Source organism: Melospiza georgiana, chromosome 5 (assembly GCF_028018845.1).
Source record: "Melospiza georgiana isolate bMelGeo1 chromosome 5, bMelGeo1.pri, whole genome shotgun sequence".
Lineage (NCBI taxonomy): Eukaryota > Metazoa > Chordata > Aves > Passeriformes > Passerellidae > Melospiza > Melospiza georgiana.
In genome coordinates this window covers 24,557,030-24,584,144 of record NC_080434.1, presented here as the reverse complement: position 1 = coordinate 24,584,144, position 27,115 = coordinate 24,557,030, and the positions used below count along the sequence as shown (strand labels likewise).

The 27,115-nt window shown below is 37.8% G+C and overlaps 1 protein-coding gene across 2 annotated transcripts in view; it reads left to right on the top strand.

Moving 5' to 3' along the window:
- Positions 1-27,115, top strand: part of CCSER1 (coiled-coil serine rich protein 1) — a 616,342-nt gene that overhangs the window by 152,463 nt on the left and 436,764 nt on the right. For both annotated transcript variants that reach the window (XM_058025090.1, XM_058025091.1), the window contains exon 5: positions 10,479-10,599. In XM_058025090.1, coding sequence (XP_057881073.1) covers positions 10,479-10,599 — 121 coding nt within the window. The remainder of the gene's footprint in view (positions 1-10,478; positions 10,600-27,115) is intronic.

The following is a 27,115-nucleotide window of genomic DNA, read 5'->3' as shown; positions in this document are numbered from 1 at the left end:
AAGAAAACAGCCTCCAAAATGCTTCTATATAGACTAATGCTATTTTGCTTGCCATGACTGCTTATATAATTAAAAACACTGGCTTAAGCGTTGGTACAGCTGGAGCATCTGTGTCACACCCTTGAAGTGTGACTTGGAACAACCAGTATTTGTGACTCTAACAGATGGAGACCTCAGTTCATCAAGTCCAACCTCCCAAACAGCAAGATGATTATACTTTGCCAAGTTGTTTGTTTGTCAAGTATGTATTTTAAAGCTGCATAGCACATCTTAGTTTTAATCCTAATTTAAATATGTCTGTAGACAGACAGTTACCAATTTTGTTTAGTGTGTGGGTTTTTTCCCCCCAATAATTTAATTTCTTTTAATGCTCTGGTTTGAATTCTGCTTGTTTGGGGCGGTCTGGAATTTTCACCCATACAGGATCACATAGAGTGTAGTTTATCTTTCAGTCATCTTTCTGAGAAGTTAGAATGGTAACCAAGTTGTCCTTGACTTCAGTGACTTCAAAGTCACCAATTCCATGTTCGTATATATTCCTGTGCCTGACATTTTTGAAGTGTCAGCACACTGAGTTGATGGTTTACTCTGAACCAAAACTGCACTTCAGAGGCATAGTGATAGTCTGCATTATTTCTTTCTGGAGCTGTAATCCTGCATTGGGCTCCATTTAAGCAGTGTTTGTTAATCATCAGGTGTAATGGCTCTTCAAGATTGCTGAGCTTGTCTCACATTCCTGTCACTTTGATCTCGACCATTTTTGCCCAGTACAGTCTATTCATATTTCAATTTATTTGTCTTTAAGGTAAAATATATTGCTTTCAGAACTTGGTTGAACTTCAAGCCCTATTGAATTTGGGTTTTTTTTTAGAATAGTTGAGACTTTTAGAGAAAGTGTGAACAGTCATCAACACAATGATCAATTGTTTTATTGCTTTTCAGAAAGATGCATATATATTACTTGGCATATGCTTTATCTGCAGCATGGATGTATGGCTAGAAGTCTGTACTTCTGAAAATCAATTGGAAAAATTATGCTGTTATTTTGACCATTAATTGGAAGAATTCCTCAGATCACTTAGAAACCTGGCATAGCAGTGACCTGAACTCTTCAAAGTTTTACATCAGGGCTATAATATTGAACTTTTTGAGGAACCACAGGATGTGCTTGTGTCACATGTCAGATGAGATGATCCCAGTAGTTTTGTTTGGCCTTGAAATGTAGTAAATCATATGCAGTGAGTACAAAGCATATCAAAATATGCAAGCTGTGCAAATGGGCAGACTTTTGAAACTGCAGGTACATCAAATAGTATTCTCTTTATCAGTTTTCTTTGTGGCATGGGAGGCTTTGTATTATTTCACAACTGCCTCTAAACCTGTCTTGTCACATAGCCAACTTGTGAACATGATTTCCCTGGTACTGCATGAAAGGCTGTGAGAACAGCCTAGGAAATTGCTGGACTGATCTTCTGGAGCCCATCTTCTGCTTGCTGTCACAACACATCTGTGAAGAGCCTTCACTTGGCAGCCCTTTGAACACCCAAGTGTTTTTCCTTCACACCCAGCTTTAGTGGGTGCCTGCCATAGGGGCCCACAGGAGGAAGGTGTTGTGTGTTCTGTCTTATCCCATTGTTTAACCTGCTCTTCCTTAAAGCCACTCTATTTCCTCTCTTGGTTCAGAGGTCTGTCAGTAGGTGCTCCTGTTGGCCTGTCCCTTTGCTGTGGGAGTACTGAGTGGTAAGACTGTGGGTGATAGGTTTGTGGGATTATTGGGATTACCTACCCACTTTGCTCATTTCTCCCCTGCTTTGTGGTTACACGGGAGCAGTCAGCTGGAGCAGTAGCCAGCTGCTTGCTTGTGCATGCTGGTTTTCAGGATTGTTAAATGACTGCAGAGACACTTGGGCTGAATTTGCTTTCCTATATGAGTGTATCACCTTAAAAAGAGCAAAGGTATAAAATAAATGGCTTGCATTTTATAATAAATGTGGAAAATATCTTCCCTGAGCAAAGAGCGAGATCTTCTTTCTTACAGAAGAATTTTTTTCAATGTCTGGTGTAAATTTCTAATATTCAGTTATGTGAATGACTTCTGTGAAGGCAGGAGTGAGTCTGGAAGGGCTATGACCAATGTGCTGTAGCAGGGACTGATCACTGAGTTGCTTGTCACTGGGGCTGACAAAGGCTGTCATTCTGCAGAGTTGTACAGCGCTACTGGCAGCTGTACCTGGTGCTTCTGCTAGTGACTGCCAGCACAGCTATAACAGAAAACCAAATAGCCTCATTCTCCTGCAAAACAAAAATACCTCGTGTAATTTTCCTGGTGAGCTTTTAGAATCTGCAAGGAAACCCGACATGATTTTATTTTATAATTTCTGTTGGGAAACTGTATGTTTGAAGGTTTGTCTGTATTAATTGCTGAAGTAAATTTCTTGTGACTACAGGCATTCAATACAAAACACAATAAATTAATCTTGCTTGCCTGTCAGTCTTTATTTCAGCTAGGCTAAGAATAATAGTTGCAGCCAGGAGACTGTGCTCCTGAAAACACTTGCTATTGAGTTTTGACAGTTTTACTTGCAGTGAGTGACAGTTGAGGATATTGTTGTTAGAGTAGTCATTCCTTCAGGGGATTGTATTATGCCTACAAAAATGCCCTGCAGGCCTTTTTATATTCCTTCTTTTAAGATGCCAGTGTTACAGTCACTCCTTTTTCTCTCCTTTTCTTGAAGGCATCACATAACATAAATAGAAACCCAAATGTGATCAAAAGCAGAACTAAAACTATTATTCTTCTCTTGGCTGAAAAGAGAGTTTTGAGGCAGACAGCTTTTGCAGCTGGTGGCATCCCTGTTGGGATTTCCTCCATGCCCTGTAGGAAGAGGGACAAAGGTTTCCCACTTCCTGATACCTTATGGCTATTACCAGGGTATGGCTTTATGCTTACACCTGAAACCAGTGCTTTCAGTTCTACCTTTTCCATTCTTACTGGAAAACTGGAGTTTTGGGCTGTTCTGTTTCCTTCCATCACCCAGGAGCTGAGGTGATTTTTGTTCTTACTACCCAGTGAGGCAGCTTTGCCAAGAATGGCAGAGGCTACCAGAAGGGGAGGTCTGGGTGAGCCTTGTTTTCCCCATGAACCACCCTGCAGCTGTATTCTGTGGTAAATTAATCTAATGAGTTTAACCAGTTGTCTTTAAAGACACTCTGGGAGTTAACAGATGTACTTGTTTGGCCCACAGGATGATCAGCACCAGCATCCTAGATCAAAGGAGTAATCCTCCACTTTTTATTCTAATTCATACTGTTTAATTATGAGGCTTCCTGGAATTTGGCAGAATTAGATATGATTGGTGGGATTCACATCATTAGTCCTTCATTATAACCTTTCCCTCACACAGTTGTGTATTTATGCACACAGTTCTTATTCATACTTGTGTCACAAAACAAGTCATAGACTAGAGGGCTAAAAATACAGGCCTGTGACATCATCCTGACTGATAGTGCTGCCAAAAGCTAATGAAAGTTAGTAGTCATTTTAAAAGTTCTATTATTAACACTTAACCAGTGCTTTTGACATTGAGAAGTGATATCTACCTACTGGATACAGAATATGCCTTTATTTTTAAAGGCTGATTTTTCAATTCCTGTGTAGGCTGCTTGGAACAATATTTGCTTTAAGTAGTTCACTGTGAATAAGAAAGCATCTCAGAAGCAGCCTCAAGCACAAATAGATGTACTTAGAATGTACAGTAGTTACAGCTGAAAAACTAACCCACTTAATTTTCTGGAAATGCAGTTACAGTTTCTCCTGGCGTTGCTACAGTTACCCACCATTGCAGGTGGACTTCAACAAGGAATGGTTGGTTGTGGAGAGGTCAGCAGGGTAATCAGAGCTGTGGAACAGATTTCAAACAGGAGCACATGCAGATAATGCAGCCTGTAAAAGAAATGGATGTCTAAGTATCCAAAAGAAGTCAGTGAAATACAGAGTGGAAGGGGAAGGGGGAATTTGTGCATTATCTTCTCCATGACTAAAACTGGGGGAGTCAGATGAAACAAGTGGTGGCAACTTCAAAGTGGACTGATAGGAGTAAGTGTTCACATAAGCTATATTCATATTTGGAAGTCTGCAGGACATTGTGGATACTACAAGTTCACGCAACAGCATAAGTAATTGAACAAATCCATAAAATCCCTGAGGGAATTGTAAATACAGGCACAACCACTTTGTAGAAGAAAGTCTGCCAGTCACTGTAAGCTGTGGGAGGCTGCTTGAGAAGACTATCAGGACTTGAGGTGCTACCCTGTGGCGTCTTTCTGCCTCAGGAGAAGCCCAACTGCAGTCCTTCTCTCAATACAGTGGAGTTAACAGAAAATATGCAAGATGTGGAACATCAGTTTTGTCGTTACCCATGTGATTATTTTGGGAGTTGGTGTTTCCATCACTTTCCATGTCTGTAGGGTTGGTCCTCAGGTGATGAGGGCATACCCTTTCATTCATCATTCCATCATGCATGAGCATTGAAAAATTACAGTTTAATTTCTTATGTGTGGGGTTAAAGTCACCCGACCCAAATTTTACTTGTGGTTCTTACTGTGTTACCACAATGTGGCTTGTGACAACAAACTTAGGACCAAGGGTGCACATAATCCAAGGATGCAGATCATCACTGCAGAACTGCTGGTGTGTAAGAGGAAATCCCTGACTCCTGCTTAATGCTGCATTTTGTACCCTTCATGTTTGTGTGTAGCACAAAGCAGATATGTGTGTGCAGCCTTTGTGTAAAAGAGCCATGAACCATAAGAACCTGATAGAAAGTAATTCATTTGCCTATAATGGGCCTGTAATTGTTGCTATTACAAAATTTCTGATTGTGACTATGTTGTGTTTAAGAACAAGGCCTGTGGTTTTATTGCAAAATTATTACAGCAAACCCTTTGGGGACTGTGAGCATATACACTCATTCTCGCAAGTATTCACTTGGCCAATATTGTGAAATGTAGCTGTTTCTAGGGAACAAGGGGCTCTAGAAAAACTGTTGAACTAATAAAAATAGAGATTCATTTAGTTTCCTTTTTTCTCCAAAGACCATCATCAAATCTAGGATCAAGCAGCAGGAAAATAAGTTTTTTTCATTATTATTTTTAATATTGAGCTTTTTCTAATATAAGTAGATGGGCAAAAATAGCTTTCACATAAAGTGCCTTGACCTTTGGTGTTCTTTTAAAGAGACTGAAAGTCTCCTTGGGCTTTAGGGTTTAATAACAAAGTAGTAAAAGACTTTATTGTGTTTCTGGGGCTGAGAAAGAGGGTATAAAACTGAATTAATACACTTGGTTTTGCTGAAGTGTTTCATGCAGATATGTTTGGAGTTGATGGAGAGACAAATCAGAATACTGTTTTTTTTCTGAGCCCTCTAAGTGACCTAGGACTATCAGGGGCCATATCTGTGCAATGAGGAATGGATTAACATGGTGGTTAGTCACAGTTCTTCCTGGACGTACCAGAATTAATAGACTGGATTTCAAGATCTTCTCTTACATGCTATTTCTAATGTCAGCACCTTTCCTGGCAAAATAACTTCAGTTGCATGTTGTAAATGTTTTTTTTTTTTCTTTCCTCAGCTCTTTACTTGTTCCCATATACTGAAGGAATTTACAGTGTATCCATTCTTCCTTTTTGGTGGTTGGTGTGTTTGTGGTTTGGGTTTAGTTAGCTTGTTTGTTTTAGCAAAAGCTCTGCTTTAAGTGTAACAGTTCTTTGTCTTCAATTTTCTTTGTCTGAGGAACCTGTATAGGGGTTACATATTTTACAGCTCTTGTTTTTTGTTCAGAGTACCTTAGAGGGTGACTCATCTCCTGAGCCTTTTCATGGCAGAGAGGTATTTTAGGAAATCATGTGCCAAAATGTTCTCAGTGCCTGCAATGAGAGTTGGTGTTCCAGAGTTACTAAACATAATATCTGGCCTTTGGTAGTAAAAGGGATGTGGGATTGGATACTTGGCATCCAGATGTTGCTCCTGTGCTCTAGTCCTCCATCTCCTGCAGTGGCAGCTGACTGATCTTTTAGGGTAAAGCATTTAGTACCTTCCATGCTCCCGGCTGCTTGCCTAGTTTTTTACCAAAGCAGGATTTTTGGTATAAAACAGCATCTGTTTCCAGATTTGATCTGTCTCTTGAATGATGAGAGCTGATAATTTTCAATTTCATAGGCATAAATGTAAATACTTTGGATTGTCAGGATAAGTGCCCAGATTTCTGAAATCCAGAAATACTTCACTGTTTTTGTGTCCCTGTGTCATGATTCCCTTATGCTTCACTGCACACTGCATATGAACATTTCCCTTCTGTTTTCTCTAAGCAGGTAGTACTTGCTGCTAATTTCATCTTGCATCTTGTGTCAAGGGAGACTTTTTTTGATAGCAAGCTGTGATAACCAGATTTTCTTGCTCCTCAATTAAAAAAAAAAAGAGGGGGGGAAGTGTGTACAATTAAGTGTTTGAAATAGATTATGTAAATGACATCCCTTGAGCTTAAAAATCTTTTTATTGTCTGGAGAAACATATTCTATTTGGTAGCTGTTGAAGGCTGCCTACTGTCCTACTATTTAGGGAATTAAAAATTTTTCACTGGTTCGTTCAAATTAGAAGAAAAAATGTTTAATTAGTCATTCTCATTGTTCTGAAAGAAACAGCAAAGGAAAAAAAAAAACCTAATGTTTTTCCTTTCCAGATGTAAAAATCTGTTTTGATAGTGAATGATGTTCTGGGACTGCCTAAACCAGCTAGGGTAAATCCAAGCCAGCACTCCTAGTGATAAATAGATGGGGTACTTTTAAAACACTTGGCGATGGAAGAAAACAAGCTGCATGCATCATTAAACCAAAGGATCTGGGGAGAAACCATGCGGCTTCAGAAGTAGTACAGATCTTTTATAATAGTAGTCTGTGAAGTTAGGACTGTTTGTTTTCCCTTTCTGTTGAGCACTCCTTTGCATGACTTGTAATTTGTAGGTAGTGTCTTTTGTTTCACTAAGAAAAATGTTTCTATAATGATAACACATAGATATTCCTCTGGTTGTGTTATTTCACTACAATTATTAGCTTGTTCGTGTAATGGTTGAGTTGCGAATAAAGGACTGAAAAATACCATCTCACTTGCGTGCAAATTGCTTTTTTTTTCCTGAAGATACTCAGTGTATAAAACATTCTTAGATACTAAATGTTAGTTTCTTAAAGAGACTGCTACAGGTAATCAAAGTTGGCTGTTTTCCCCTTGTTGATAACTTGTACAGTTTTTTCCACCGTTCTGCATCAGGAATAATATAGTAGGCTGAGACAGCTGATTACATTGATGGCTTTTCCAAACACTAACTCAGATGACTGAAAATTCTGCTTGCCTTACCAATTCATGTGGGAAGGCTAAATTTTTAAATTCTTGCTGGATGTTAAGGAACAAATTTGACATGTGAGAGGATTTATGATTAAAAGGAGCGATACCTTAGAGTAATTGTTTTTCTGATTTGTGATATTTTGTTTGTGCTATTTGTTTGATTTGTGGTATTTCTATTTGTGATATTTTGGGGATTGAACAGATTTCAATTCATAAAGAGTGCAGTGTGTAGACATCATTAATGGTCTTTTTGGGGTAACATAAGCCACTTGTAGATTAAAAAAGAAAGTTGTTGAAATTAAGCTACGCCTAAGAGTTGAGTTTGAAACGTAAAATGCAAAAAGTCTTCAGCAAAATTGTCCATCCCTGTCAGTGTTAAAGTTGAGAGTCCACATTCAAGCACGTTCCCATAATTTTAATGCAAGTTATGAAGAGATAGTAAGAGCATACACTCTAGTAGGTGAAAATTACTTGCTGCTGTGCCTTCACTACTTCTTGACATTTTAGTTAATTATACTGTCCCATAATGACTTATGACTGTGCACAGAGAACTGAGATAAAAAGGAGGAATTGTAGTGATTTTCAGAAGTGAGACCAAAGAGTATTGCTGTCTAGGATGGGGGGATAATACATTCCATGAGCTGCAATCACTGGATGACCACAGGGTTTGTCTTCAGCTGTAAATTAGGGGATTATTATTATTAGGGGATTATACAACTCATGTATAGCATTAATTATTAAACAAAAGTGATTTCACAGTTTTATTCATTCATTAAATTTCTGTGAAGAGTGGGATACTTGCAGTGTCATCTTTGTTACTCATGATTCCCTCTTTTCTCTTTTTTTGTAACTGCTCTGATCTAAGCAAACCCTCCCCTGCGATGCTTGTCACCAGACCTTTTACGAGTTCTAAAGTAATAACTTGATACTCTAGCAGTAATACAGGTCTTCTGAAGAAAAATGTCTATTTGCTTCATCCTTTATGCTCTGTTTTATCAGTGCTTTTGTTTGAAACTCAGGTGCTGAATATCACTGGTGCACTATGACAAGCTTATTTTTTGGCAATTCTTTGACTGTAAATAAAGATACAAAGAGGTGTAAATGTTCTCTTTTGTACACAATCAGTTGCTGATTGTAATGAGAAAGTACTGCTTTGTAAATTACTTGGCACAATTATGCTAGTGGATGGTCTGCTGGTCATACATAATATAGTAGGATGTAAAATCACCAAAAATTCGATTTTTTCTTATGCTGTCTCTTTAGTTCAATGTATTTTGCATGAATTTCATCTTAATCTGTTGTGCATCAAGCTATAACAGAAATCGTGCTTGCATGCCTGCAGTCAATATAGCAAGTTCTCTTTGTGTATGACTGTGTATATCTTTTGAAGATGTGTGTCTGTGATAGTGACAAAGTATTGAGTAATGCTGGTTCCAAAGAAAAAAGGAAGGTAAGGTAAGATACTGGGCATCTTGGGTGGCTTAGTCACTTAGTGTTAATGTGCACACTGTGCTAAAACATAAACAATGCTGGACAGCATCAGATAAATTAAACACAATTACAAGCACTCCCCAAGAGGCTTCGTTCCTGACAGAGCTGCCTGTGCTCCAGCCAATTCTACTGCTTGCTGAATGGCACAGAACTGCTCAGGAAGCAAAAAGGACCTTCATAGAAATACCCAGCCCTGACCTGACCTGTTCCTCTTAGTGTTTCAGGGTGTTTGTGGAGCACCAGTGTGTCCTGTTGGGGTGTGCTGAGTTTGGGCTGAAGGTAGTTCATGCCCTCGGGGTAAAATGGCACAGTTAGCTGTTCTTGATGTAGTCAGGTCAAGATGGGTGAAGTTTTACTCCAGTTTTGCTTCTTTTGTAAGGGGAGCATAGGCTACACCAAAGGTGTGGTGTCCATGGGCAGTAAGGAGGCACGTAATTGTGGAGAACAGAATAATAATAAATCAATGTCACAGTTCAGTGTTCCCAGCTTTACCAATCTTGCATAAATGTATGTACTTGTGAAATGTGTTTTTTCTGGTTTTGAATAGCTCAGAATTTGCCACAGTCATTCTGGATTTGCAGGCTGTGTTATTGGCTCTGTGGGCATGTGTTCACTCTTCATGAAAGAGTTCAGTATGTTATGAAATACTGTGTGTCTTTCTGTTTAAACATAGGCCTCCACCTTTCCTCTTGCTTGTATATAATACATTAAAGTAACAAATGTAAGATAAGAAGCTGTCATCCTTTGTTCAATGAAACCAGCTCTTAATTCCAGCTTTCATTTATTTCATGCCTTGGCTGTAAAGGAAATCTATAGCTTCCAAATTAGTAGGAGTGGTCACTGCTAAAAGGTGAATTACTAGTATAATGTACATATATGTATTATATATGTAATATATATAATTGTTCAGAGATCAGAAACTTTTTGATACTCATTTATTGGTTCTAATTGAGCCAAATGCTCAGCTCAAGTGTGTCATCATTCTTCTAGTTTTAAATACTGTCTAAGTTGTAACATTCAGCACAGTAATACAAATATAATTTTATTAAAAGAAAGCATGAGCCAATATATCAGATATCACTTCTAGACTGTTTAGATTTGGCCTTTTTGGAGTAAAGTGAGTCATAACAGTTAAAGGTGAAAAATAAATCACTAATTAGGTTTTCTTAAATCTATTTTCTTACAAAGTCTGAAAATTTTGAAGGTGGGAGGTTTGCCTGGAAACCACACATTATTTTCAGCCTTATTTTCAGTCTGTGTTGAAAAAGAACTAAGAAGTGAATCAAACTCTGATGTAATTTATGAAATGTGTTTTTAGGACTCAGACACACCAATGAGCTAGAGCAGATCTTGTGCTAGGTAAAACTTAGTGAACGATCAGTCAATGGCAAAAAATGTGCAAAGCAAGCACATTAGGAAACATGAAAAATAAGGGCATTTTCATTGCATGTGATCACAGGGAAACCTGATTAAAACCTGATTAATTATTTGCATTTGTGTTTATCACAGTATGAATAGATTACTTTTTCCTTTTCCTTTCAAGTGCAAACTGAGTTTACTGTTTAACACTGATACTTTTTATCTTTGCAGTGTGCCGGGAAGACTCTTATCAGTCAATAGTGTCATGTGCTGCTGTAGTACTCACCCCTCTAGAGACCACAGTGGATGCAAGGAAAAAAGAACAGATGATAATGCCTGATGTGTCCAAACAGTGAGTTATTCAAATAACATGATCTTTTACAAGTGCAATTTTAACACCAGGCCAGATTCCTTCTCATGGATATGCATATACACCCTCCTTTCTCTTTCATCTGGGCTTTCATAGGTGTTTCCAAAAGTAGAAACTGGCCTGAGGCTAAGCTGCTGCTCTTGTTCATTAGCCTACATTTTTTCTCCCAAGACTTTTGGCAATGACATATATAGAGGGAATGGGCCTTTATATGCCAAGAAACTGACTTTTAAACAGGTTTAATTAGGTGATTCTTTTTGTTTAGATAGCCCTTTCATTCTTGCAAGTAGTTGATTTTTATAAAGAAGGTGATTTGTATATGCTCAGCTCATCTGCTATATTTCAGTATTTTCCAGTGACCATTTTACCTCTGTGTGGCACAGAAGGCATCCTCAAAAGCGTGGTAATGCGTTCTTCTAGAGAAATTTTGCTTACTTAATTACATTGTATGTTGGTATCTTGCATTAGATGAAAATCAGAGTGTGCAGTAACATTTGCCTTGCAATACCAGGCAGGGTGGTTATTTCTTAATGACTGAGTCCTTGGAGAATAAAAATAATTTTGTTGTTATGAAAAGAAAGAAAACACAATTGTAAGGCTTTATCACAATACAAACTTGGTCTGTGCCTTTTCAAGTGTGGAAGGTATTAAAAATATGACAATGGATAACATCATTCCTGTTCATTTATGTTTAGTTTTCTGCTTCTCTTGATATGCACAATTTTAGTTTTAAAATTGTCTGTGGAGTCCTGGCTTGCATGCCTATTAGTGTAAGAAAATTAAAACATCCCCCCACATCCCCAAAATCCCTGAAACATCCTGGTGGATTAGAGTAGATTAGATGGGTTGTGATCTTGCTACAGATCTATGACTTAGATCTGTATCTGTCTGTGGTATCTTTTCCAATGTGGAGATAAACCCGTTTCATCTAGACTACCTGTATTTAAAATTTAACACAGTATGTTACCTACTGTCTGGGTATTACTGCAAGGGCCTTGTGTTTGAAATGCTGTGGGCATCTCATTGTTGTAGTGCTTCTGTTGTGTGGTTCTCTGAACACCAAGAGATTGGAAAGGCAATTGGCTTTAAAATACTGTGCTGAAATTCAGAATAATCTTTCTGGCTCGCTCAAAGCAGCATAGAACATTTTTTCTTGTCTTCACTAAAAGGGAAACTCACACTGTTGTTTGCTTGGCTTTTTCATTTACTGTGATGAGATTATCTTATAAATTCAAAGTAAGAAACTCTGATATCTGTTTAGCATGTGCTGAATGAAGCCACCTCCCAGATTTTTGGCATGTTTTGGTTTTTATTTATTTTTTTTTAAGAACCTGATTAGTGTTGTCTTCTGAGAACACAGACGTAACTTTTCCTAAGCACTCAGAGGTCTCAGAAGCATGCTCTAACCTCTTCCACTCTTCCAATACTAATGTTTAAAAATACGACCTGGAATTCTATCAATGAGGAACAAGATTGTGCTTAAACAGATTAAATGTGTTTGAATTTCTCCATATGAGACTGTATCAGTGCATAAGTGTCTTTAAGACAACATTTCTGACAAGTATATTTGAAATTAAACAGAACCATCTTGCTGGAAGAAGTTTGCAACTGGAGTTTGGTAAATTTTGTAGAAACCTTCAAAGTAATTGTAGGGAGGTGAAAGCAGCCTCAGGAAAATTCCCAGCATTATGAATCAAATATCAGCATACTGGTCTTGCATTTCACCATGTGCTTTCTACATGCAGATAGCTTTCTTCATATCCAGTTAATGGAAGCAAAACAGGTCCTAATTCCTGTGTCTGAGCGTCATCTGTCTCCAGTGCAAATGTGCCCTTGGCATTTGTTGAGTTCCATTGACTGGATTGCAGCCTCCATGTATGAGCTGGTCTGCACGTGTGGATTGTACTCAATTCTTGTGGAAAACAACATTGATGCATTGATTTTTTTATACTTATCTTTGTGTACCTATATAGTTTGGACTTGCATGTCCAAAAGTTGTGCCTATCACAGAGGGCTGAGCAGTAGCCAGCCATCGAGGTCCTGCAGGGAGAAGTTTCTGCCTTCAGGCCCTACAGAGACAGAGTATGTTCAGAATAACTAATGCTTTCTAAAGCTACATAAGAAAGTCTGCAATTCAAACCAGATAAAATGCATATTAATGATAATAAAATGTTAAAGAGTTACAAATAGCTAAAAATAATTCTCTTGTATGGCCCAGTAAAATTACGTCCAAGACATTCAGGACACAAGAAGCTGTGAAAACTGGGCAGGGAAAAAAAAAGAAAAAGCTTTTACTGCTACTTGTATAATATTTGATTAATGATGTTATTTTGTTTTAGAAAGAAACTGTTTAGTGGCTTTAAATAATGTATTTGCCTAATGTATTTTTTTTGTAAGTGGCAAATGGTGCCAGAAGTGGTAGCAGCAAATCTTAATGAGATTTTAAGTGTCTGTGATAAGTTCTTATCAGGATTTCAGGAGTGAAGGGCCAATTTCCGCCCGCCCCCCCCCGCCCTGTATTTTTCTTGGAAGCTCAAACCATTTCATTGGGGAGTAATTTCATAGTGATACCCAGGTAATTGCTGACTTGTTGCTTGTGCACTGGGCAAAATTCCTACCTCAGTTATTACCAGGAATGGATTTGGCAAGAGGGAGAGTGTGCCTTTGTGGTTTTTGTCTTTCCTCTCTACAACAGGCATTGAGGCAGAAAAATCAATGGTCAGTGGGAGGTTAGGGTGACAAACAGGGAGTGTGAGCTCTTATTTTATTTTCTCAGCCCTCCACTTTGTCTATGTTGTTGCATTAGCTTTGCAATATTTTGTAGGAATACATGCCTTAAAAACCTCTGTGGTCATAATAGTTCAAGTTACTGAGGCCTCTTTGTGTTGCCATAGTGATACATCAGTCAGTTGTTCTCAAAGGTGCCCAGATGCTAAAACAATTGGAACATTTTGAACAGTGAATTCTGCTTACAGAGTCCTAATTTTAGTCTGTCCTATCTGAATTGTAATATAAATAAATCAGCTGCTGGCATAGAGCAATGGCATGAGGAATCCTCACTTTGATTTCTTACATGGCAGCATGGGAGGGAATGCATGGCCAGGGAACTGTGTGTGTTGTGCTTTAAATTAACTTAGCTTCTGCTTCACTGGGCAAACTCTAGGGCTGAAAGGTCAGCCTACAGGGGGCAGTGTGGAAAAAGAAGTGTCTAAAGACACACGGGTCTTGGAGCAGACAGTGTTCTGCTGCTGTGTGCTGTTCATAGGTAATCGTGGAAAACCATTCATGTGCTACTAGAGCATGAAAGAAGTATAGTGAAGTTTAGGTGCACCATTTTTTAATCAGATGTAAAGTTAAGCTTATAGCTGTATACTTCATTTGATGTGTTTCTTTGGATATGAGTGCCCTGCAGTTCAGAATAGTGATGGCAACATGCAACCCTCTGAGCTGGCTAATTTAAAGGTGGTTTATGCATTAGTACTTCAGCTGCTGTCATATTTCTGATTTTTGATTTTTACTTGAAGATATTATTTGCTGTTCAAGTGTTCTTAGAGCTACAGATCTTGTTATGTCATGAGGCAGACACAGTAATTTGACAGTTCTTTTTCATGCCATAAATATTTTCCTGAGTTTTAGGAGAGATTTACAGATGAAGAGCCTACAAAAATGATAGGATGAGTTCAATGTTTTTAAACTGAAAGAAGATAAATTCAGACTGGATCTAAGGAAGGAGGCTTTTACAGTGAGGATGGTGAAACACTGGAGCATGTTGCCCAGAGAAGTTGTGGATTCCCCATCCTTGGAAACATTTAAGGGGTGTTGGATGGGTCTCTGAGCAACCTGTTCTAGCTGAAGGTGTCCCTGCTTATTGCAGAAGGGTTGGATAAGATGGCCTTTAAAAGTTCCTTCCAACTCAAACACAGTCAGTGATTTTATTTTATGATTCGAAATGTCACTGATCATTTGACAGTTCTTCAGACTCTTAAGATCAAGTTGGATTTTTTTCTGGTAAATGCCTGAATGAGCCTATGTAGTGAGTCTTTTTAATATTCTGTCTGTGCCAAAGCTGTTTCACTTGTTCCTTGCAACTATACTTACATGAGCAAGGTTATTAAGTGCGAGATCAAATGCAGGAGAAAGCTTCTTGAAATCACAGTGACTACCTGGGTGCTTGCTGGTGGAAACAGGCTGCTGAGGGGGGAGTTACAGCCCTAGAACCATTCTGTACTGCACTCTTCAGTGCAGATGCTAACCCAGGACTTTGGTACTGATGCTGATTGGAATCTAGGAAGATTTTGGTGCATATGTAGTCTGAATTTATTAGCTGCAGTAAGCATACTCCAAAATTTAGGAGGTTTTTTCCTTTTTTAGTGTTTCAAGTTGTAGGTATATAATTGGTGCAGCAGAAGACTGGTAATCTTTTTTGACTCTTGAAGCATTGCCTAATTCCTTTCAAAAGAAGTTCAAACCAAGCTGATTTTGTATTGTTCTTCACTTAATGAGTTGTGGATTTTCTTTTCACTATATTTTTTCACTATAATTTTTTTTTTTTTGCATTTTGATAAATCCCAGGGAAGGTTTTTCTTTCCACTCAAAGTAACAGTGGTCTTGTATTACCTCTGTAATTTTTGATGCTTCTGTTATGATCCTGTTATTGAGAGATGCCTCTGCCTGCATTAAGGTGTAAATGAGAGGTTGAGGTGATAACAGCAATATGTGTACATGCTTCTCCACAGTTAGCAAAAATGGGATCCCTTGTGTGGATGCATTACATAGGATGAGCCAGGCCACCCTGCGACTTGATCCTCCATGGCAAAGTCCTTCTGTGGCCTTAAAATCACATTTGCCTCTCTCAAACACCATTTCAGTCCTTACAGCCCTGCAGTGGTGATGTGAAGGGTGGTCTCTAAAGCAGCCACGTTGTCAGGCAGTGGCGTTCACATCATGATTGCTGTCTGCTCTGGCAGCCCTTTCAAAAAGGCATCTTTCAGTGGTGTCAAACAGGAGTGCTTTTCACACTTGTTTGGAAAAGCAGATAAAAGATGGTTGTACTGTTTCAGTTTCTGGATGACTGGGACGATGGGCTATGGAAGCACGTGTCACTCTTTGGGTGAGAGAATGCAGAAGAGAATAGAGATACCCAGTGTTGCTCTGGAATGACCATACTTTCAAAGCTGTGGTTCTAGCCCAGCTGAAAAACCTGAGACATCAGCTGGATTGCAGTATACTCTCAAGAACTACATTTTAGCGATAACAGGTAGCAGAGGTAGCATTTATATCCATTTCTTTAAAGCAGATACTTTGAAATGGAGTAAACATGAACAGTGTGTTTATGCTGTCAATGGTCTACTTTTACATTCTTTTATCTATTTTGCTAGTTAGTCTTTAAGCTCTATTTAGCGACTTGAAAGGGAACTGAAAATTTCTATTTTCTGTGTTGTCTGTCATGGTGTCCTTGTGCATCCTCTATTGTTTTTTGCACATAATGGGAAAAGAAATTATTCTGCTGTACTCATGTCTCCTTTGGTATAGGAAAATTTTCAGAAAAGAGTAAAAATACAGTATTTAGAGTTTTTTATTGTCTGCTAACTAGTTTAAACTACTACCTGACAGCTCTTGTCCTGGTTGCTCAAATTGGTAACTTATTTCTTCTTTCTTTGAGGAAAAACAGAGCAATAAACCAGACTCTGTTATTTGTATTTTTTCCCTGTGTCCAGCTGGTGCAAAAATATGAATGGTTTCGTAAAATCAATTATAGCTAACAGTTGTGCAAAGGAATTATAATTGCATTGCACAGTGAATATGGAAGAAACCTTATATCTGGTTATAGAACAGGAGTATCATCGGTTCTCATGCTCCTTCTCAGTCACTGCAACCATGAGTTTATAAGTGAGATTGATGGGAAAGCAATCTACATATGTAATGTAAATATCTTAGGCAATTGTTTGCAGCCAAGGACTTTAGCTGTTCTGTACAGCTTAATTTGAGCATGGGTTACAAATGTTGAATAAGCTGGGTTTTGAGAGCCACTAGCTAATTGCAGTTACTGTACTTGCTGTTTTCAATATTTTGTAGTTCAGCTCCTGTCTTTTCCTCTTGTGTGGTGGTGAATAACTCAGGAGGGAGGGGAATGATGCCAGTTGTCCTATGGAGGAAGAGTGCCACATAGATTTTATCTATAGCCCTGCTAAGGACTTTGCAAGTGATCCTTCCCAAGTATGGTCATTGTTTGGAAAGCTTCCTCTTTTCTATGAGAAGAGATTTGGTTTCTAATACAGAATCAACTGTGAATGCTTCAATTATTTCCCTTAAAGTATTACTGATGTGACTGAACTCAACTTGAGGAAGAGATATAGGGGAGGAACATTAAGCAAGGTGCTTAATGAGGTCATTTTGAATCAAAATGTGGAGGATCCAGAAAACTACAGCATTTTCTAGTTGAGACAATTGTAGCTGCAAAGTAAGATGGGTGCATTGTATCATTGCATAATCTTCATTAATAAAAGAAAATTGAGGAAATAAAAATATGTAGGGATAATGCAACTTTGCTGATGATGGTTCTGAGCACCAGATGGTGAAAATTTGGATAGAACTTTTCGAGTCAAAATGTAGCTACGGTAATGTACATTGACAGAGTGTAGCCAAAGCTGTTTTAAAACACTGAACTGCACAAAGGACAGTGCAGTTATAGTAATTGGGAATACAAATTTCCCCTGCTTTAGCAGCAAGCACTGGACAACATAACTGCACTGACAACTTCAGTTTCTGAACTAGATTTGAAGTTATCATAAGAAAAACATTGTCGTCAAATCACAGTGACATTTAGAAAACAGCTTTGCCTACAGCAAGATCACTTTGTTTCATTGAGATACATTAAATTATTTACCTCTATGGTACCATAATGTCATTCTGGTTTTGGCCATCACCCTAAAAAGAATGTCCTTTGGAGTAAGATTATCAATTTATTTATCAGATCTGAGCAATGTTTTTAATTTGTAAATTAAATGAAAATCTGTGCATTCCCTTGCATCCTTCTTTCCTCTGTTCTCTGTGAATCACCACATTCTCCACTGGGTGTTTCTCAAATAGAGGAAGCTTTAATTACATTGCTTGCTTTTCCTTCATGTCCACAAATTTCCCCAAAAGAGATGCATCAAGATAAGTAGTTTTGCACTATTTGGTTATAGAGCTCATTTAAAAATATGCCTTTCTTACAAGCATATATAGGCAGGTGCTTAAGGTGGGCTTGGTCCCAGAGTGCAAGTTTTATCCTATATGTACTGTAGTGTCTGGAAGTTTTTGCTTTATTTAAATAACTGAGAATTACAAGTCAGACCACAAATACCAACTTAATTCCAAAGTGGCAGTCTCCCACTTGGCAACTAAGAACTCTTCTAAACTGATGGCCTTGAGTAATCATTGCTAAATATTTTTGGTAAGTACATTGCAAGTATTTTTGGCAATTTTTATTAGAACAATGAACCATAAGACACAGTTTTGAATTTTAATTTTGGGCTGAGATGTTTGCTGTGTGATGAAATAGAAACTATTTTTTATATGTATCAAACTCCTTAACATCTGGAACAGTTCTAAAAGGAGATGTAGTTCAAGTAAATAAAATCTTAGCTGGTTCAACCTTAAAGAGGATGGTTACTATAGGTAATGCAGGCAGAGATATTTGAGACAGGCTTAGGCAATTGAAAATCACTTATTTTTTCTGGACACCTCCACCTGAAGAGCTGCTGTTGTAAGTTGTAGTGCTAGTCACTCGCAGTGTTTGTTATTCTAATAAAATTCCAGAGTTTTCCATTATCGTACATGGCAGCTGCCTAAGCCCTGAGGAGCACACCCATCCTCTGCTGGGATGACTGCAAAGCCACTCAGGACTGCAGTGGGGCATGCAGAAAATGACTCACTCATTGGCTTTGGATTTAAAAGAGAAAATAGACTTCATTTTCATCCAGCCTAAATTCATGCCCAATACAGACACTCAGAACAAGCATTGTTATGCCTACAGTTTCGGATATTAAAGGATATCTACAGCTTTTATTTACCAGATACTTATTCAAAGGTGTGAAAGCACTTGATTTTGGGGCAGCACAAAGAGTCCCCAAAATAATGGCCTTACTGGATTTAGGCTTAATTTCAAAAAAGCCAATTTTTTTAGACAGTCGGAGTGACAAGTTAGATCATATACCAGTTTTTAAATTTGTATTTGAATAACCAGTTCTTGTAACATCCTACATCAGTTGGGAAGGCAGTGTTAGCTCCTGTTGTTCAGGAGCCTGGTGTTGATGCCTGGTGTTGCCTAAAGAGAATTTGCTGGGAAGCTTTACTCAAGGAAGATGTTTTCAAGGTACAGAACTGAAGATTTGGGAGCAAGCCCACTTCACTCAAATGGGGAGAGTGACAGAAGTGCTAGCTGTGCCCATTTCATTCCTTTTTCTTGTTCATCCAAAGTCTTGAAAGCATACAAAAATTATTTTGCTGTAAAATTGGGGCAAATATATTTGTTAAACTTATGTAACTCAAGCTTTCACTAACTTAAGTGGAAGTGCTCAGTCTTAGGAGCCACTCCAGAAACAGAATTATACTTTCTAGTCTGTAAAAGCACAGGCTGTTGCTAAACTCTAACTGAAGTTCTGTTTGAGACCAGTGGCTGTATTTTGTCCTCTTGCAAGGAAATTAAGGCAGGTTTGGTTCTGTACCTTTGTGCACCAGAAACATCTGTCTGGGGTAGCATTATCTAAATGCTGAAGAGATGAGGGTGGGGTGGTGGGGAGGAGGGACCAGGAGAACATTTGTTTTTTAATTTAGAAGCCTGTGGTTTTTGTATTAAGGTACAGCCTCAATTCTTACCAATTAGATTTCAAAACATAATTGCCACATCAAATAAAAAAATTAATCTATGTTAAACTATGTTATTACTTGTGAACAATTAAAGCATCATAAAAATATGAGGGAAATACATGTAATGCTAGGATTGCAAAGTACTTTATTTGGTTAGACAAATGTATTGTAGATTAAAACTAGAAAAAAAACAGTTCAAGTGCATAGCAGAAATGTATTTGTTTCACTTTCACAGTAATTTAATAATTTCTCTGAAGCATAACAAAGAATAGCATGTCTTTTTCTTACTGTCATTGGAAGGTGGGGAAAGGAGGGATGTCACAGAAAAACTAGGTAGATTTGCATTTATAATTGCATGGTGTAACTGTTGGACTATTGTGCTGTGCTGTTTCACAGCTCACTGTAGGATTCCAGTGAAAGCATTATGAGGTAGTCTTTTGAATCTAATGGGTGAAAAATACTGGTATTGTTGTGGTGTTATTACTGCCTTATTGAGGGGTTTCTAAACCAGGTGTTTTGCAGAACATTCCTGAAAACCCATCATCCTCTGCAGTGGCTATATTAGGATTAGCTCTGTGAGGAAATACACTACTCTTGAGTCATATTATCATGACTCAAATAGGAATACCACTGCAGCAAATGTAAGTTAAATCAGCATACTGCTTAAAAATATATAGACTGCTTCATGGTGCTTAAGCTTGAGAGATTACCTGCATCCTAGAGGGAAGGAATTATGTGAAAAAATATCCATAACTGAATGCTATGTTTCACGTGCTATCAGGAGGAGTTAGCTTTTTATTTAGCACAACTAAATGCTAAATGGATACTCCAGAAGTGTGCACAAACTAAATATTAGTATTTTTAAGAGCAAGATTTGATCTGTTTTGCAGAGTAAAATAAAGATACTAGGGAAGTACAGAAATAATTTTAGGAACAATCTCCTTATCCCCACCTCTAGCTCCAGTTTTTGTTCTTATGTATTTTTTCCTGGAGGTAGCAGAGAAATAGAGCCAATATTCTTCTTTCTCTACCATATACAATTTTCAGTGTATCTGTAAATAGCCCTGGGAGCAGTAATTTTAATAACCTATCAAAATCTATGTTTGCAGGGAGTATTGAATAGGTTATTTTTACTTGCATGGATTTACTGATAGCAGAGGTGGAAGACCATAGCTAAAAAAGGACAAGTGGTGCTATTGTTCTTTCTTTATCTCCTCTTCACCCTCCTGTTTTTTACCAGTCAATACACTGACTGCCTTAGCCACCATATGGGATGTATAAAATACCTACAGCATTAAAAAAACAGTGAAAAGCAAGATGGGAAATGGGGTGGTAAGAAGCAGAGGAAATAAAAGTGAAAAGACTGTGCATCATCCCTCTAGGACACATGCAGCTTTGGTGCAGTTGGATTAAGACATAAATATGCAATTATATTGCAGTAGTGTTAAGCCATGAAGACAAAATATTGTACCAAATACTAGTAAATTCAAAAGAGCCAAATGCTGCAAAAACTATTTGTACAGTTACAAAGTGAGTACAAATGTAAGCTCCTCCTGGGCTCCAGGAGCAGGATTAAGCTCTGTTACACTGAGGCCATCAACAGCCCGGCTGCTTTTTATCAGCAAAGGCTGCAGTAGCCACCATCTAAAAAGATGTTTGTGAGGAAAGAATATTTTTTCGTTTTCTTTTCTTGTGCTGAAGCTCAAAGTATTTAATGTGCTTCCAGGTCCATTTACTAGTTGTGTGTGTGGTAGGATTTCACTTCAATTGTTTTGTTTTGGTATTTTAATCGTCTCTTAATCATTATGTAAGGGAGTAGTATGTAGCTTTTGTTGCACATCAAAAAAACATTTGCTGCTGCTAGAGTGATTAAATGTGTAACAGCATGTATTGCAGATATATCCACCTAATATTAGTAATAATCCAGATTTAGAGCTTTCATCACAGCAGCCCACAGCATCAGCTTGTGTACAGCTTTTATAAATGTCTTCAAAAAATAGAAGTGGGAAAAGAAAAAGAGGCCAATGCTTTCATCATAAGTGTGAGGTGGCATTTTCAAAAGCAAGTAGATAATACATCAAAATATGATAGGTTCCAACCTCTTTTTCCTCCCAGATCAGCTGTTTTATATGTTCAGTGCATCCCTCTAATCCCAAGAGAGTTCCTGTGATGAGCAATACAAGTAGGAGACAGATAGGATTGAGCTACTGGGAAAAATCAAAGGAAGCACAGGCAGGGGGAAGAGGGAGGTAGCTTTGAGGTAAACTCCCCCATGTTTTAATTAGTCAAGCTTACAAACTATGCTCTTGATAAAACTCTTTGTCTATCTGTCTGTTTGTCCATTTGTTTATGCAGAAAGCCTATAGAGTATTCATGCAAAAATATGGTAATGTTCCTCCAATTCTTGTAGTAATTTACTACTCCATCCCCAACCCTTTATTCAGACTTTTCAATACTGATTTTTCAGGAGCATTCCATCCTCACTTCCAGTTATTATGTCCTTTTGTAAAATTTACATATTTATAATTTTAATATGTGCCCAGATTGCTGCTTTAGAACATAGAAAGTTAACAGGGCTCATCTCTCCTGGCAGCCATAGGTGCAAAGGGACAGAGACCTCAAGTCAGAGCCACGAAGAAAGCTGGAATATACATTATGAGAACCAAGAATGAAAGGCATTGTTTTATTTTTGATGTTTTGATTGCATCAATCTAAAAGGTCACATGCACACAGTTTAAAGGCAGAGCAGAAGAAACAGGATTCCTTTTTAGCAGATGAACTAAAAGGTGAGGTGATGTCAAGTTTTGTCCTACAAGAGCCCCCTATTGATAGGGCTGTGTTTTGGGCCTTTCTTGGTCATCCCTTGTAAAACTTAATCTAATGTTGTCGTCTTATTTTTGTATTCTTTATCTGGACCTGTGTAAATGGAAGTGACTGGTACTTTTGGTTGGAAAAATTTAGATGTTCTACATAAATATTTTCAGAGATACAGTTGAGATAAATATTGCTATATTGATTATTTGTTGCCAGTTCTAGAAAAATGTGCTTCAGCGCTCTAAAATCTGTAAATAAAAACCTCCTCATTTTCTTGTCCAAGGAACAGTGAATGCTGTTTTGGATAATTTTTGGACGAGATAGAAAAGAATATTTATTGATCAGTGAGAAAGGCCACTCTGAAAGGTGTTCAGAAGCAGGATTACCTATTACTTGCTGAAGCCTGTGCTGGTGTTTTGTCGGAATAAATACACATAAAACTAGTGTTTGATATCAGATGGATTTGCAATGGAACTATGCAAGTAAGGTGTGTAATAGCAATAACAAATACTATCTGTGAGTTCTCTACTTGCGGTTCTCTTAAGTGTGGTGTAGATTCAAGTCAGAGAATAAATACAGTGCTAATACAAACCAGATTATTTAAGAAAATTTAAGCAGCCAAATCGTTATTCTGTGATTTATTCTCTCACAAGTTACTTCTGTTTTTTGAAGATGTCACCTAAAACCAGGAATACGTTCACAGGGCTTGGAATTCAGTCCAGATATGTAACAAAAATGAATCACAAAGCTGAGTCATAGTTCAAAAAGGGAGTAATTCAGAGAGGGAATTCTGATATGAGCTCTAGCAAGGCTTGTTTTTCCTCATATTTGAAGTTACTAAAATTCACCTGTTCAAAACAGTGTTTGATGCATGTAGCTTTGTGCTACATTTACATTCGTCTTCCTGAATTATTTTATTTTTGCAATACTACATACTTTAATGTAGTAAATGCCTTAAATTACAAATTAATGAAAGCAAACCTGAATTTATAATGAATACTTGATAGACTTCAGGGAATCCATAATTTAGATGGCAAAAGAACACACTGATTCAAGCTACAAAAACAGATAATATTTGAAAAGGCAACAATTAAATACAAAGAATGGTTTTGGTTACTATGGGAACAGTTAAAGAAAGGTTTTCCAGCATTGCAAGCTACTGTGTGTATACAAGAGAAATTATGTTCTCCAGAGTCAAAGAAGCTATGAAAGCTTTTCAAGGAAAAGGCTAAATAATAAATATTTAAAGCAAAAGATTTAAAATATCTCTGTATTGTTGGTGGTTTTATATTCTCTCTTCCTGCTTTCCCCCCATTTTTCTGCCACTAATTTTTGGAGTTAGAGGTTTTTTGAGTTGTGTAGCAGAAAGTGCTTTACAAAGAGGATTAGTGAAAGAAAAGGCAATGTGGATGAGTTATTTTATTTCTGGGTCTGTTTATAAGAGACCTAATCCTATCTCATAAATTTGCTTAGGTGAAGGCGTTTGTACTATAGATTAACACTTTTCTCACATACTTTTCTATATATTCTCATCACCTGGAAATAATGAAGAGACAAGTTAGAGTAGGAAAAAGTGGGGAAAATTATCAACTCTGTATTTCACTAAAGCCGAAGCGCTTTGTAATGGAGTTGCACAGTCATGTTATGTATGCTGTAGCTGATATTATTGCTAAGCCAGGAGTTAATATTTTCTTGTTTTGCCTTTTTTTTAAACTTTAATAATTATCATTGTTTCATCGTTTCTTTCTATTTGCAAAAAATAAAAGAATGTCAGTCAGGTACTTATTACAGCATCAACTTTGCAGTAGACCACATGTTAAAATATGCAGTATGTGTGTATATATATGTATTTTTTTTTTAGATTTTTTTATACTTGATCTAGATCAGAGGGTTTGTTTAACTATTGAGGAAACTTTAAAAGCTGAATCATCAGGAATGCTGAGTCCTCCATGGACTGTCTGCAAGACTTGGTGCCATCTGAAATGTGGTTCCTTGAAATAAAAAATATAGTAGCTCAAGTGAATGAGCATATGTATTTTCATGATATGGCAATGAATTTAACATGGAGAAGATTCTTTGATTCCTTTTAAAAGAAATAAACTGTCTGAAAAGTGTGTTGTCAGCTATTATTTAAATATGTATAAAACAATACTGTGCTATTTCTGTGTATCTTTCAAACTTCAGATGTGGGAATGTGCTGACACTGAACTACAATCCAGCAGTTATGTAAATTACACTAAATTTGGTCTAATTTTCTGTGCTTACTTATAAGGTGAGCACCTAGCTTGTGATCCTAAGTGCCATACAGCTCTTTTATTTTAAATACTGAAGCAAGAGTATATATTTTGAGAAAAACATGTTTAGGGGAACTAAGGAGATATGCTTAACTCTTTTTGGATGCCATATTTATTATGAGGTTGATGTGCAGAAAAAAGAAGAAAGACTGTGTTGTTGCAGGAAGTCCTTCTGTATCCTTATTGAGAGACCTGGGAGTAACTGTGTGTACAGTCAGGTGAGGGGAAATGTTGCTGTTAGGTTGGACGTCACATACACACATGATCAGATTCCAAGAAGAAAAAAGTTTTTTATTCTGCTTGTTCTCTAGCATATATACTCTTAACAAAGCATGATTTTATATCATTAACTACAGCACAATAACTTACTATATTAATTGGTGCAAAGCAATTAATGTCAATAGAATTGGCAGAAGTTTTACAGAAATTTAATAAGGCATGTACACACATCTACTTATGCACATAGTGTAGCTTACAAAAATTTTCATATATCTTTTCTAATCTGTTTCCATGCTGATGACCATGTCTTCTTCCTTGCTATGGATACACTCAAAAATCATCAATTGTTATTTCTTCTTTTAACTCAGCTTTGCTTGCAGGCCAGCTGTCAAGCCCCTCCACAGGGAAAGTCTCTAGATTTAGACCCATTTTTGGTTGTTTGGGATCCTTATGGTGCTTGTGTATGCAGGCCTTGTTTTCTTAAAAGTCATCAGTAAAAAGGAAGGACATGTTCTATATCTCACAGCCACATTTCATTCATAAAATCAACCTTTCTGGAGTCTGCATTTTGGGGAAAACATATTTCTTTATGACTGATTTTCACTTTCACCCACATTCGTTTGTTCAGATAATTTAGTAACTTGTAACTTCAAGTTGTTGTCAGGAACAAGTGCATACAGAACTGCTAGGGTGAAATAATGCTGGGTATCTCAGTGGCCTTCTCAACTTCGCCAATATTCATGGACCTTGACGTCCTCCTCCATGAAGGAGGAGGCCAATAAATTGTGTCACAGATAGTTTTGTGCTGGCCTGTGTCAGTCCCCTGTGGAATCTCCACTGAGCACCACTGCAGGGGGCATAGGCTCCAAATGTGCAGCTGCCATGACTTCCTTGTGCTGTTCCACTGCCATCCTGGGCCTTTTCAAAGCCATATTGGAAAGGTGATGAAATTGCTTTTAATGGGGACTGAGACAAATCTGTTGTGCTGTCTGCAGACAAATTGTTGCCAGGACTGAAATGAATTCAGAGCTCAGTGTTACCTGTTTGAAATCCTTGTCTGAGCTGTGTTCCCATCATCTGGGCTGGTGGTCATTCTGCTACCCAAGGAAAAGAGCAGTGAGAGCAGGCACAGCCTGTCCATGGCCAGGAGGAATGGGCAGGGATGGGCTCCTCTGGCCAGGCAATAACTTGAGCAGCCCTGACACAAGGCAGGGGCTGTTTCTCTTTGCTTCTCGACGGCTGTTCCAAAGATGACCTCAGAACATGTCAGGAAAAGTAATAAAATACAGACAAGAAGCCTGGCTTTAGACAAGAGGAGGTAATGAGTACATTTTTATAGATCGTTTCCCTCACCTGGGCTGGAGAAAGCTGACTCAAGGCTAGCCACTGCTGAGGCTTCATAAACAGTGTTACAGGTACTCAGGGGATTTGGGGCAGTCAATATTTCATAAAATGTTAAGTTTCTTTTCAATGAAGTAAGAGCAGCCTTGCATCCCTTACTCTTACAGGTGGCATTGGCGTGATTGGCCACATTTACCTATTTTCTTAAATAACTTTGCAAAGTTAGCAATGAGCAAAATGGATTATTCAGAAAGCTTACTTTTATACCCTGCTTTTGCTTGCACTGACTATGGAGAAAGCATAATTCTGTGGAAAGTCTGGTAGATTGATTCTTATTGGACCACATAATTAATTCTGTAAAAATCTTGTCTTAAAAATAGTTATTTATGATCTTCATACATGTTCTTGAGGGATAGAGTTACTTTTCTATGCTGCAATTTGCCTAAAGTTAGGTGAAGTAAGCAGTGTTACTTAATTTGAAACTAATTTTCCCTAGGCCCTGAATATTTTCTAGAATATTTTCCAAATATAGCTTCCTTATTATATATAATGAAATAAAGGCAGTAGTAAATAGTCAAATGTAAGAGGAGAGATTATAACTCAGTTTACTTAATAATACATCACACTACCCTGGGATCATCCTCACCGCACCAGCTTTTGGAGGCAGTGAGAATTTCAAATCTATAGGGAAGATACAAAGGCAATGCATCTTTGGGGGTTTTTAATTGACCATACATGAGATTCATAAAGGTCAGTGTTGTTGCCTACTTTTTCTTTATATCAGGGCAAAACCAGAATAATGATACAGACTTAGGGATAGCCCTGGTTATGCCAAAAGAATTTTATTTACTTCTTAGCTGCAGTTTTGTTGGGGTCAATGGGGAGAAATACTTCACATGCAGTGGGGTGCCTGTTCCATCTGCACTGGAATTATCTGTATCTTACCAAAAAAATCAGGGTGTCCAAGGCACCTTTGCTGC